The following is a 13,338-nucleotide window of genomic DNA, read 5'->3' as shown; positions in this document are numbered from 1 at the left end:
TCAGTGCAGCAGGGAGGCCTGCTTAACTTTGCATCCTGTTGTAGGTGTCAGCACTGTCAAAAGAAATTACCAGTGAACGCTTCAGGAAACATACTGAGAAGTAATCTACGCCAAAACATTAGAGTTATGTTTCCTATTTTAATCTGAAATTTGAGAGTATACTTCAAAGATATTGAAGCCTGTACAGCAATTACTACTATTGTAAACCAGTACAGTGCTACCAAATACTGAAATTTCACCAACTCTTTAAATTTACTTAAATGTCCTCTACTCAAAGATATCTCAGTTATGACTTAAATAAAACCAACATGTTTATTTCCCCAGAGATAATTAAGCAAATTGATCTAATGCATCTGCTATAAAGAGGGTTACAGGGATACTTTTCAAAATTATCTTTGCCAAGGTGTTAAAATGCTCTCTTTTGCAATTCAGCGATTTTTTTTACTATTTTCTTATGCATTGTTTGGAAGAGGTGTAATAACTAACTAATTCTGTCCAAATATATCCCCATTGCCATTATTAAGTGACATGCTAAATTAATTAATTTACCAACAGAACAACTGGCAGAAGACAGAGAGGCCTGTGATTGACTCAGTCACTCAAATGTAACTTAGTCTTTCTCAGTACCTCAAAAGTCATCAGCAGCTGTGAACTTGGTTCTAACAGTCAGTTCAGATATAAACAAAAATTGAGACTGCTACAGGACAGTAGCAGCATGTCACCTATCCTGTAAGTTCACGCTCTTACTTGTGTATTCAACTAGTAATTGAAACAAGAACAGCTATAAAGAAGATTTTTATCTTATTTTATTTCCTAAGCAGGAGGGAAGAAGAATGAAAGAGGAAAAATGTTTTCAAAAATCTCACTGTTTCTTTGGAAAAAATATTTTTAACTGGCCTTGGAGAAAAGACAACAGTTATGTTCTGAAGTATTACTGAACCATACAAGAAATTATTTCTTATTCAACACTCACAATGCTTTAGGTTTGTCCTTCTCATTCTCATACAAGCTAGGTTTGAAGTAGGTTCCTGTGATTTTTATCCCAGATCCCCATTCTCCACTGAAGAGACCTTCAATATAATCTCTATTTGGCAAGGTCAATGTTCCCTTGAGAGAAGAAAAATAAAAAAAATTCAAGTGAAACTCCTTGTAATTTGGTCCCCAATGCAAGAGGTTTTTTTTTTTTAGATGGTAACAGTCTACAAGTGACAACTGTAATACCAACCTTTCCACTCAGAGTCCAGTTATCTGAAAATTCCCCCTCATAGACTGTATCATCCTCAGAAAGCAGGATTCCAGTCCCCTATAAAAAGAATCACAAAGAACATAAAGCAGTAATTACAACAGAAGGCCAGAATGCAGATCTAAAGATACACTGAAAAACCTGTCACTAATTCTTAGCAAACAGTATTTTTTTTTAAAAGCAGTTTCTGAAGTCGTCCTAGGTAAAACAGAGCAGGGATTATAAAGACAGTTTAAAAAGGCAGGACAACAGAAGGTTAGAAAAACAGAGGGTTTACACAGCCTAACATAAGCTTATCTACCCCAGAAAGCTACCATACTGAAAAGAAAAAACCACTGCAGCACAGAGGCCGGTGTTCAACTCACCATCATTTTGTTGGTGCTGAAGGCTCCTTCATAATACAGTCCAAACTGAGTAACCACAACACCGTTGCCCTGGCAAACATCATCTTGCCACATTCCCATATACTTTTCTCCTCTGAAGAAAAATGAAGTAAGAAGAATACATTAAGTAGTATATTTCTATCCTTTCTTTGGCTTTACGCAATATTTGACCATTACAGAATCCATTAGAAAAGAGTCATACACCACTTGCTTCAGGTCTGTCAATCTAGTTTCACTAGCTTCATGGAAATAGAGACTCTTTTTGATAGAAATAAACTGTAATGAACTTTCTTTCACAATTCACATTACAAACTGCCCTCATCCAATCAAACTGTCCTGATGATCTGAAACAATGCTGAAGCCCCGCGAAGCCCAATTCCTATCCAAAGGAACCTGAGCAGTAGCTGCAGCACATAAGAAACAGGGAAACTTGTTAGCTGATCTGGATCAGCTTTATCTCAGATTTAAGTTGCATATGAAAGGGGATTTTCAGCTTCATCAGGCATCTACCTGATGTTTTTAACAATTATTTAGAAAAGATGCAAGAGGCTTATTTTAGGCTTTTTTTTTGCCAAAGGCTTTGATTTCTTTACCTAAACTTGGATGACTCATATTGAAAGGATAATAAATGAAAGAAACCAAGCTGTTCTACTTGCGGGACAGGAGGAAGACCCACAAAGTCATACATGACATTTTGAAAATATTAGAGTGAAAAAATTGTAAGGAAGCAGATCATGTTGTAGAAGGTTTCTGAATAATAGCCTAACAAAGGTCATGCCTTTAAAACATTATTAGACAATTAAAGACTGCTTGCAAGTAAACATCAGCCTCTTTCAAACTACTATTTAAAACACTTTTTTGTGAGTATAAGTCCAGAGGTCAGGCTAGAGTGTTTGAAACTAAATGCCAGTCCCAAATATTTTGAAACAATCTGTTTTTCCAGTTGTTCTGAAAAAAAGGTGATGTTTTCACCATACAAATAATGAGAAAAAAGTTAACTTGTCAAGGACTTTTTTGTTTGCTTTTAGAGGGAAACTAGTGATGTAATAGTTGATGTAATAGAACCCTGCTTATTACAGAGCATTTTCCTTGCAGTACCCAGGAAAAATTACGGTCACAGTAAATAGAGTAAGCCTAGCCATTAACCTAAATTTAGGGGTATCTTCCACCTGATTGGACCCATAAGCTAGCAGGATGCTGGTCTGATTCACCATGCCAGCTACAGAGCTCTCTGTTGGCTGAAAGCTTCTTGAAGAGGAGACAGATGCAGCATACTCAGTTACCAGGGTGGAAACAGAACAGAAGTCCTACTTGCTCAAATGACCGGTCTGCAGTAATGACAGCAAGTTATAAAGAGTGTCTGCAGTTATTCCTTATTTGTCTTGGCTGAAGAATAAGAAATGAAGAAAATGAATCTTTAGGCCACAAACATACGCACGTATCCTTCCCTAAGACCAGAGAGAAAACTACCCTGAGGGCAGGTCACTCCTATTTGAGCAACTCTGGAGCAGAAAACAAATGCCACACTCCTCCCCCACCAGGAACTGCCACTGCATTTACAAATTCTGGAAGTGAGAGGAACTGCGAGGAAAGCTGCATCTCTTTAGTTCGTCCTAGGTAAATAAAGTGACTAAATAAAAAGTATGTGGAGACATCGTGACACTAGAGTATAAGAACAAGCACCACCGCTGAGCAGGACTAGATGCAAAACTGACATCAGGAAATACCTAGAGATGCTACAACAGCTCTGTTTCACAAAAATATCTACGTACACACTCCCACACAACCCCTTCACCTCCAGACTTCTTACTATTCTGTTTTTTTAAGTGGGCTTTTCAGTTCAGTTAAACCAAGATCAAATTTTCTTGGGCTCTCACTGAAAGTTCTATTTCCAGGAAAAAACAGCATTAAACTAGTGACTGAAAAAACGGACTATATTGATCTGTGCTCAGACAGCATTCATTCAGTGCACATACTTAGTGCAATCCTGTTTCCGAGACCATCATTTCACTAATCTGCCTTGAGAGAAAGCATCCTCCCTCCACTGCTTAGACAGAATAAGTCAATGGAAAACCTGAGCATGAGCTAGAATTTACTTAGCCCTGTATACCAATCACTGAACAACCCAGTCTTATAGGCCTGACATGAAAGAATATCCCTCACATGACATTCATAAAACTTTCAGCACTCGCACAACAAAATACCTCAATAAGATACCATATTCAGTGCTAGTTTTCAGGCAGGAGCATGACAGGAAAGCAAGGCAGAAAAAACCAAAGCACCCACATTTACTCCAGAAGCAGCACCAAAAAGCAGTCTCTAGATGCAATTCTTTAGATCATCAACCCAGAAAGCCTGGTATAAAGAAGAAAACAAACAAAAAACCACAAAGAGACATGCACTCCTACCGCTACTAACAGATCAAATCCTTTCCTACTCTTTTTGCAACTGTACATCATACCAGTGTTTTAAGGATTTGTGGAACTGAAGCATTACCTTGTGATATCATCAAACACTCCATAACCACTTTTCTTATCCAGTGTCCACTGTCCAATGAACATACTAGGAGAGGAAGAGGTCAGCTTCCCACTGCGTAGCAGACCATGCCCGTGACGCATGTTATCCTGAAAACACCCTTCATACACCTCACCAGTAGCATAGCTATAATGAAAAAAAATAAATAAGATTCCTATCATCTATTTTTCTGTTGTGGGTTTTTTGGGGGTTGGTTGGTTTGGGATTTTTTTGGTAGGCGTTTTTGGTTGTGTGGGCTTTTTCTTGGTCTCCCTCTCCCACCCCAGAAGAGATCAGCCCTCTCTTTTCCCCTCAAGGAATTACATTACAGCCACACCAAGCAGGAACTATAGTAAAAGTATATTTGGGATAAAAGTGAGCGTTTAATACAAGTCTTTTGGTGCTTTGCTGTTTTAAAGCCACTCTCTCCCCAACAAGCAAGGCCATGAGAGGTTATATTTATCTCTCAGAAGAATCGTCTATTATTGAAAGGCAGTAGCAACATTACAATAGGCATTAATAACCAAATACTGTACAAGTATGCATTGTAAGCAATCTACCAAAAGCAAAGCAGAAAATAAGCAAAGCTAACTATAATCACAAGTCTGAAATGTAGCAAGAAAGCTACATGCAGAGGCTTGGTAAGCAGTGCACCAGAGCACCAGCCCTGTTCTCCCTTCTGCAACAACAGCAACACAAGTGCTACACGTTACCTGTAGACTCCATGCCCACACATTTTGCCTTCCTTCCAGTACCCCACGTAATGGTCATCCTTATTCAATGCTTTGTTTGGCACTCGGTATTCACCATACCTGTCAATGCACAGAAATGGAACACAAGCAGCTAGAATGCTAACATATTTCATTAAAAACAGGAGCAGATATGTATCACAGACCCATTCTAAAATTAGAATGCTCTACATCATTTTTAGCATCTCTCAAACTACAGCAGTTACAGGGTTTTTTTTATTATTTTTTAAAAGAGAAAGCAGGAATTCCAGCATCACTAGGTCAATTTAGCCCATACTGCTTTTCTCCTGTTTGATTGCAGCATGTTGTAAGTATTCGCCTCTCTACCACACTGCAGCATTGTTCTCAGCTTTCTAAAGGCCACAAGTCTTCTCTTACATCCTAAGACTGCTTATATCTTTGTCTTCTTCAGGTCTTGATAATTTAAGCACACCTTTATTCCAGGGAAAATGAGAACATATATTGCTACAGAGAATATAATGAAAAAAAGATGCTAGCTTCCAATTATGCTCAAACAGTGGCACAGAAATGTTCATAATTGCAGTATGCCTGAAAAGAATGAACAATAATTTTTATTTATTGATTTTAATCTCCTGAGGAGATTAAAATCCAGTTATAAAGGTCCTCCTGAAAACATGTCTATGCCAACAAGACATTACTATTGTTAAGTGTTGAGACTATAGCATGCATGCTGAAATACAAATATATGCATTTGATAATCCTAGCAATTACAGCTAAATACCAATCCATTTATTTCTGGAAGGGATTTGTTTGCAATATTTCCAACAACCCTAAAATCACTAGGGTTAGTTACACTTACTATTAGTTACAAATGACTAAAGCTCTAATCTGCTTTTAGAGTTTGATTTTATACCAATAGCTAAGGTGCATTTTAAAAAGCTGTCTGCAGCCAGACTACATTTCAGTTTCCCCTCCAACTCAATACTTTGAAAATATCTCAAAGCTAATAGGACTCCTCATATTTTTATCCTGTCCAGTACAGACATGTCTGCTCACAAGATTCATATGAAAATGCCTTTGGGAAGAAGTTAACTTCTTCGCATTACTAGTGCCCTAAGCAGATTCTTAGCAATGAAATCCATAGATTAATTCAAAGCTGTGTAATAAATTAATAAGGTACTTTTACATGGTCTTATTTGTTTCACCAGGTAACTTGATAAAGTCTAGAACTTCCATTCATCCTATTATCAAACTCCTCTACACTAGTTATCTTAATTAGGATCACACACTCTTATTAATTTTGTTTTCATCACCCAAACCCTGAAGTCTCAATACAAGATTTTGTTGTCTCCTTCCTGAATTATTAAACCCTTGCTCTATCAGAAATATGGCAAGGAAAACATTAGAGAAGATGCATCACTACACTGTATGAAAGCCATTGCACTTTCTAGAAGGATAAAAAAAACACAGTACCAGAACTTTCGAAAGAACATTGCAACACAAAAAGTTATAGTTATCTATACAGCAGAAAGTTGATTACAGACTTTTCCACTGGCTTCCTCTGCTTAGTTTACACCCACCCACCCATTCTTTCTCCTCATCTGTTTTACCATTTTCTTCCTCCATCCTACAGCTAATTATCCCAATTAGTTTCAGTTTTTATGAAAGAGCAAGTTTTTAATCACACAGTTGCAGAGCTGTTGTGAAGACAACTACCATACCCCTCGATATATGAGAGAGTATCTGTAGATCAACATATAGATATCTCTTGTTAACATACATAATCCTGAGTCAGTAAGATCCACTGCAAAACCTTTCATTAAAGGGTTTTTGTTATTATCTCTTACAACAAAAGGTATTTCTTGCCCTCTGGCTCCACAAGTAGCGAGAGGATCTTACCCATCCTCCAGCCCAGTCCGGAAAGTCCCAGAGTACATTCTTCCATCTGCCCACTTTAGGACCCCTCTGGAAAAAATACAAAGCCGTACACATGTATAAGACAATCAGGTCACTTCGCACTTCCCAAATAACTTCTGTGAGTGAGCCTATGTATTGATACAGCAACCATCTCATTTTGTTTTCAACTGTTACATTGAAATGCTTTTACCTGCCATGTGGTTTTCCCGAAAGCCATCTTCCATCATAAACAGCATCCTTGAATCGAGCATCCTTATAGAAAGTGTATCTGGCACTACGAGAAATAGGAGGCTCCTGTCTTGGCACGTTCCCACCAGCTCCATACAGGATTAAGTCAGGAGTCCCTTTAAGGGCCTGATCCACTGCTTGGCTTATTGCCCTCAGCCACTTGGTCTGAAACAGAAAGGGTTTCATCACAGAATTTAGCTAACATCTGTCTTAGCATTGAATCTCACCTTTAAAGCAACTACAATAACCTCCTTTGCACTCCTCAGTACGGTGGTGTAAATCGGAGCAGTGCTACAGTCAAGCACACAGTCAACCTGCACACCAAGTTGTAAGACGACTTCATTCTTGGTGAATGCTTAGGCAATGCTTCTCCCTGTTTGGTTTCACAGTAGGAGAGGAAAAACTGACTCAGATCACTGAAGCCATGCAACATTTGTAGATATGCCTACCTTTTCCTGTGGTGTTGAAGAAACAAGAATAAGCTGTTCTTCTGGTGTTGTAATCTTCAATCCATTCCTAAATGGCAGGGGAAAAAAAAAAGGTACTTTAATCTAGTGAAATTTCATCCTGAAAAAGGCAAGGTTTCTTAAGAGCATGAATATTGTATCTTCACTCCTCCACCCCAGCTAGCACGCACTTTATTATTAAGTCAGCAGTGAAAAGAAGCAGCAGGAAAGTCTACTTGCTTCCCCCTCTTGACTACCTTATTCTTTCTGATGGTGACGCAAGTTTGAGACATAGAAATACAGTAAGTTTTCTGAAATAAGAAGGAGGGGTAGACATGACTGCATCCAGCCTATTCCACTCCTAGTTTACGATAATGTGTTACAAAATGCTCATTCTCCCTCCCAAGATATCAGACTATTTCAGCATCACAAGCAAGTATACTCACACATTACCAGCTTCTTCTGAAAGAGCTTCTACCCACAGCGTGGACAAGGGGAAAATATGGTGCGTTGAAAACTGTAGGCAAGAAGGAGAAGGGAAGGAGAATGGTTCACATTTCACCAGGTGCTGAACCATTACCCCTGCCCCATGCTTTTCCTGAGCAGTTTTTTTTCCTTTCTTTGAAGACTAGGGAAAACTAAGCATTACAGGCTCCTTGTATGCACCTTGCTCCAAGAAACAGCCAACAAACCAAGCCAGTCACAGGGCAACAGCAGTCAAACATTTTAAAAAGTACATAATTTCAAAATTATTTGTAAACCTGAAAGAAATGTCACTTTTAAGTGTCCAAGCCACATTGCAGTGAACAGTGCAAAAACTTACCTTCATTATATGAAAAATACGTCATGCTGTTTGAAGCAGACAAAAGGTTTTGACTGTGGATACAAGCTGGCTTACCTGAGCATGTACCAGGGCATCATTAAAGAGGATGAACCAGTTTACAGAGAATCTTCCAGCATGTTGTAGGGACAATCCCCGATTGCTACTTTCACAGATTAAACTACGCTCTGGTTTCCGCAAGGAATCCTACAGGTAGGGTTAAGAACAAAATTACAAAAGCTTACTTCTCACTAATTGTGACTTAATGTCAGTGGTATTTGTCTTTCACAGTAAAGGCCCAACTTTTCTAAAGTTAAGAGTACTACAGCAACACAAATCAGAAAAATGAGAAGTGCAAGTGGGACAGTAGCATCAGTAACAGACATAGGGTATAATGCCAACAGCAAGAGATTCAAGCTGTTAATGGATTGACAATTTTCATTATACCGTCATTTTCCCAGGAAAGGTCTTCCAGAAGCCAAGTGTGTATTCTGCTTCTTTCCTTTTTCTGCTAAGATGGACAGCAAGGCTCTCATAACAAGAACTAGAATCCTGTAGCTTCTGGTATTCAGGAGATGCCTATAGGGCACAAGGTAAGACAGACCTGAGAGTGTTTCTGAACACCTGTACCAACAATACTAACCAAGCCACAATGCAACTGCTCATTTTATTAAACCAGCACCAAATGCACAACAGTTGGTCTGGTTAATAAAGTAACAGTGGAGACTAAGCTATTTTCTTGGTCACATGTTCTGTTGGTGTGCTGGGAGTTTTTAAAAATCACAAAAGTTCCACGAATGTTAAGAGGAGAATGATTAAAACACAATTACATGATATACCTTCTTGCAGCTTCTGTAGCAGAAGCAGTGCTAATAATTGCAGTATTAATACTTTAAATTACTATACTGAGATAAACGTACAAGTAGTTATTGCTCCTGTTCAGTTATCTTTTATTTCAAAAGAATGCAATTATATACATCTAAATGGGTGGTAAATGTCTACTTAATATATATGTAGTATTTTTAGAAGAGTATTACAGCCAAGGATAGCTACAGTAACGATGCCAGATGGAACTGAAAAGCAACAGGCAAACAACAAAATAATATATTTGCAATTAAGCACTCACGCACACAAACAAGTTCTGGCAGGGTAATAAGTTTCTACCTGTCATGTGATCTGTGCAGGTGTGGTGCAAGACTGCACAAATAAACATGCATGACCTTCCCTGCAGCAAATAAAAGTCTGATGTAGCTTCTCCAAGGACTAAGCTATTTCTAATCACCTGGCATTTGCTTCACATCGTTACTTCTGAGCCATAAGCTTCATGTGTATATTTATTCAGATACAGATAACAAAGCCAGCTTACCACTTCAAAACATGTGGCAAGCTTTAGCAAAGTTCTAGCATAATTATGAAGTCGTCCAAATGGCATGAAAAACAGAGCATTCAGAACTTCCACTAGCTGGAGGTTTTCCTCATTCTTCTCAGACAGCTTCTGTAACAGCTCCTGGTTTTTACTCAGGAAGTCTCTAAATGACAGGACCATTCGGGAACAGAGGGAGAAGAAAAAAGACAGCAAGACATCAGTGATGTTTTATATAAATAAGCTCAGAATACCCCTTCTTGGATTATCATAAACCAGTAAAAATGCTAAAGGCAAATGTATGCTGCTTATTAACCTATTCCCAATTTTGTTTGAAGGAAGTACAGCAATAGAGACATGTAGCTCTCTAACAACTGCAACACAGGACTTTTTTCACTTCTGTTCTCACACAGTCATTAAACTGGTTGAAGAGAGTTGTCTAAGTTGCCCCACTTGGAGAGTAACTAATTGCCTTTTTCCCCTTTAACACTTCATTAGTAGAAGAGCTAACAGGTGGAATGACTTCCCCATTACTCTTAGAGTACTAAGTTTCCAACACTTGATTCATACAAGAAGGCCTGAAAGAATCTGAACTTTGCTCCACTGCACTTCCCTAAATATGTTCAAATAATATCTTCCCCACCCCTGCTGTTCAAGACAACTGACCAGTTTTTCCCCTAACTAGAAAAATTACATCCTACCTCAAAAGAAAGGCAGGAAATCTGTTCAATCCTCAGTCTGATTTCCAAGAGGGAGAACTAATCTAGTTCAGAGAAGAAGAGGGTAATGATTCTGAAGACAACACATTAGCACACAAAACCAGGATTTCTTCATTAAAAGGAAAACATACCTACTTTTCCCTCTCCTTCACCATATCTGTGTGCACACATGTGCTGGCACATGTGACATATCTGCATTAAAACACATCCAGCTGGGAAGCATTTAAACCACAAGCTGCAAGAATCAGGTGAGGCTGAGAAAGCAGGCCCCAGGGAGAGTGGAAACAGATCAGAGAATTGCATAGCAGGGTTCCTAAGAATTCTACATGATTAGTAAGATGCCATTTCACACCTTAAAATAATGTACCTTGTCTAGGTCTGCTAATGATATTTAAGAACTCTCTTGCTCAACAAGCCTTAGGAATAAAGTCTTCTTTAGAGAGAAGACCATATTTCTTAAATTTAAATTTAACCATCTGAATGGCTTGCATTTTTAAAGAGCTTCAAGATCCTCACATGGAGGTCTCTGTAGAAAAGTGTCAAATAGTAACAGATTCATAACACTGGGTATAGCTCATCTACTCTTTCACAGGACATGCTCAAAAACCTGCCTACAATGGAGACCTCCATTGAAGCTAGCACTTGTTTAAAGTTGAGACTACTTCTAATGCATTCGTGTTGTAGAATATCCATAAAAGACAGGCTAACATCATTAACCATTGGCTTAAGACAGTATCCCTCAGGGAGGGGGCGGAGGGGCTATTCATGGTTATCAACAAAGATATTCTTGACTTCCCTTTGCAAGTAACAGGACAAAACTTCTAAGAGATCTCCTCCTTGAAGTTTCAGAACCTGAGAAAGTGTTAGTCACCTAATGTGGCTCTGGTTGCAGCAGGAGCAGCTATGACACCTGACAGTGAGAACTGATGTGATGAAATCAGTACAAGTAATTTCAGCATCCAGAACTTTTCAGTACTAATTACAAATAAGCTTACATTTGAATTAAGATTTCCTGTAAGTCACCCTAAAAATCTTGACCAATGCAGAAAGATTCCGAGTGTCTCTCTGCAGTGGGATTTTGTATTTAGTCTTTGGCACTGATCCTCAGGTGCAAAAGATTCTTTGCATTAGGTACCGTGGTGTTTCAAAGAACTTCCAATACCATAATTTACACTACATTCAAAGTGCTCCATTAAGAGCTGTAACAGAATTATTCCCAGATTACAGAATTTAGGAAGGAAGGAAAGCTGGCAGTTCCTCAGATGAGTTAAAAAATACCCTCATTGTAACAACTTCTTCACAGCACTACAGTGAGAGAGATGCACAGTGTCATTACTTTATTTCCTAGACAAAAATACTATTGACCTGAGAAAAAAGCTTTACTTTATGACCTATAAACTTCAAATATACAGTCTGAGGCCTCAAGGTACAATTCCTTCCTCACATTTGAGAGCATCTGTGCATGAAATAGAGTAAAGCAATCTTGAGAGGCAGAGAATATACACGTGCAGAAATGTTATTTTTGCATAGTCTTAAACCACTTCCATAAAGTTAAAGAATTCAAACAAAAGTGGATTCACATTATCTACTCTTACTAATTCTTAAAAAGTTTGCTGCTCTGTATTTTCTTGACAGCAACATTTGAAAGAATAAAATACTAACAAATACTAAACAGATGATGAAAATTTAACCTCAAGACTAAACTTTCCAAAAAATCCTTATCTGAAATCTATTTATTTTTCTTTCAAGGAATTTACACTTTTTTCCTCTTTTCTCCACCATCAAGATAAAGTAACTGAACTCATTCAGCAGCATTTTAACCTAAATTTTTATCACAGTTGAGAAGTTTTTTTCTTCATCCGATTGAAAAAGTATTGATGTACTCAAGTAAGCTGAGATCAAGTCTCTGCATGCTCACTACTACACACATCCACATGCAGTTCTTTAAAGTGCAGTTCTTTGCTAGTTGATCAAAACCACTGGAAAATGGAAAAGGTTTACTTACAGTGCTGGCTTTGCAAGGAGCATAAATCCTCCCATTACGAGGAAGTTTGTTACTGAAGTACAATACCTAAAATAGGGAACAAAAAGAGCTTCGGTTACAAAACAAGAACTTCCCTGGAAAGAATAACTGTTGTAACTTCCAACAGTTTACCAATGAGATACCTTTTGCTATACAAGTAATCTAAATACTTGAGAAAATACTAAACAGCGAAACACTCAATGTTACCAGAACACTTAGTATTCACTTTCCACATAGAGGATAGAACATGCCTTACTATTCCACATTTCTGCTGCCATTAGCACAATGCAGAGAGCTTACTTTGCAAATGCAACTTTGCTATTTTTTTTCTTGTTTCCCCCAAATTTGAGCATGTACAGAATAGGCCATCTGTTTCAACAGTTTAATACTGCTAGCTTCTAATTATATTCAAAACGGAAATTTCAAGATGGGAATTTTTCTTTTCCTGCTAGTGAACATTCTACCTTTCACTTCTCCCCTACCAAAAAAGAAAACCATTTTAAAAAAACCACCTTTCTCCAAGGGAAGAGGTCTCAGCTTAGCCCAACTAACAGATAATATTTATGTTGCCTGACAGATCCTTGGAAGATGCTCAAGGCACTATGCTGAGGAGCATGCAAAGGTTCTGATGCCTTACACAGAAAAATGTGTAAAGCATTAGAAAGCAAAGGGGGAGAGCAGAAGACAGGCAATGACAACCAGAACAGAAATTAGGTATTTCAGTCTTTGACAGGGAGGAAGAAGAAATTAAGAAACCCTTCCAATCTGAGTAGTGAGAACCGATTCTGGAAATCCAGGTTACAAGAAAAACTGAAGTCAAAGTCTAAGTAAGAAATGGAGAAAACACATATTTGCAATTATGAACAACCCATTCAATAAACAGAGAAGAAAGCTTCTTTTAGAGTGACATGGCATAAGTTTATCACTGACTCAGTGTAAGTGGTAACTGTTGTGCTTGTGTTGGAAAAAAGT

At 38.1% G+C, this 13,338-nt stretch overlaps 1 protein-coding gene across 1 annotated transcript in view; it reads right to left on the bottom strand.

The window, feature by feature from the left end:
* Positions 1-13,338, bottom strand: part of ALS2 (amyotrophic lateral sclerosis 2 (juvenile)) — a 36,743-nt gene that overhangs the window by 9,113 nt on the left and 14,292 nt on the right. The window contains exons 11-23 of the mRNA XM_009710111.1: positions 12,349-12,414; positions 9,628-9,790; positions 8,709-8,840; positions 8,340-8,468; positions 7,888-7,958; positions 7,445-7,511; positions 6,958-7,160; positions 6,750-6,815; positions 4,854-4,952; positions 4,123-4,287; positions 1,609-1,720; positions 1,226-1,303; positions 974-1,107 (exon numbers count right to left, since the gene is read on the bottom strand). Of these exons, the coding sequence (XP_009708413.1) occupies positions 974-1,107; positions 1,226-1,303; positions 1,609-1,720; positions 4,123-4,287; positions 4,854-4,952; positions 6,750-6,815; positions 6,958-7,160; positions 7,445-7,511; positions 7,888-7,958; positions 8,340-8,468; positions 8,709-8,840; positions 9,628-9,790; positions 12,349-12,414 (1,485 nt within the window). The remainder of the gene's footprint in view (positions 1-973; positions 1,108-1,225; positions 1,304-1,608; positions 1,721-4,122; positions 4,288-4,853; positions 4,953-6,749; positions 6,816-6,957; positions 7,161-7,444; positions 7,512-7,887; positions 7,959-8,339; positions 8,469-8,708; positions 8,841-9,627; positions 9,791-12,348; positions 12,415-13,338) is intronic.

This window comes from Cariama cristata, unplaced genomic scaffold (assembly GCF_000690535.1).
Source record: "Cariama cristata isolate BGI_N322 unplaced genomic scaffold, ASM69053v1 scaffold45571, whole genome shotgun sequence".
NCBI lineage: Eukaryota > Metazoa > Chordata > Aves > Cariamiformes > Cariamidae > Cariama > Cariama cristata.
Note: the sequence above shows the minus strand (reverse complement) of the source record. Positions and strands in the feature narration are given on the sequence as shown.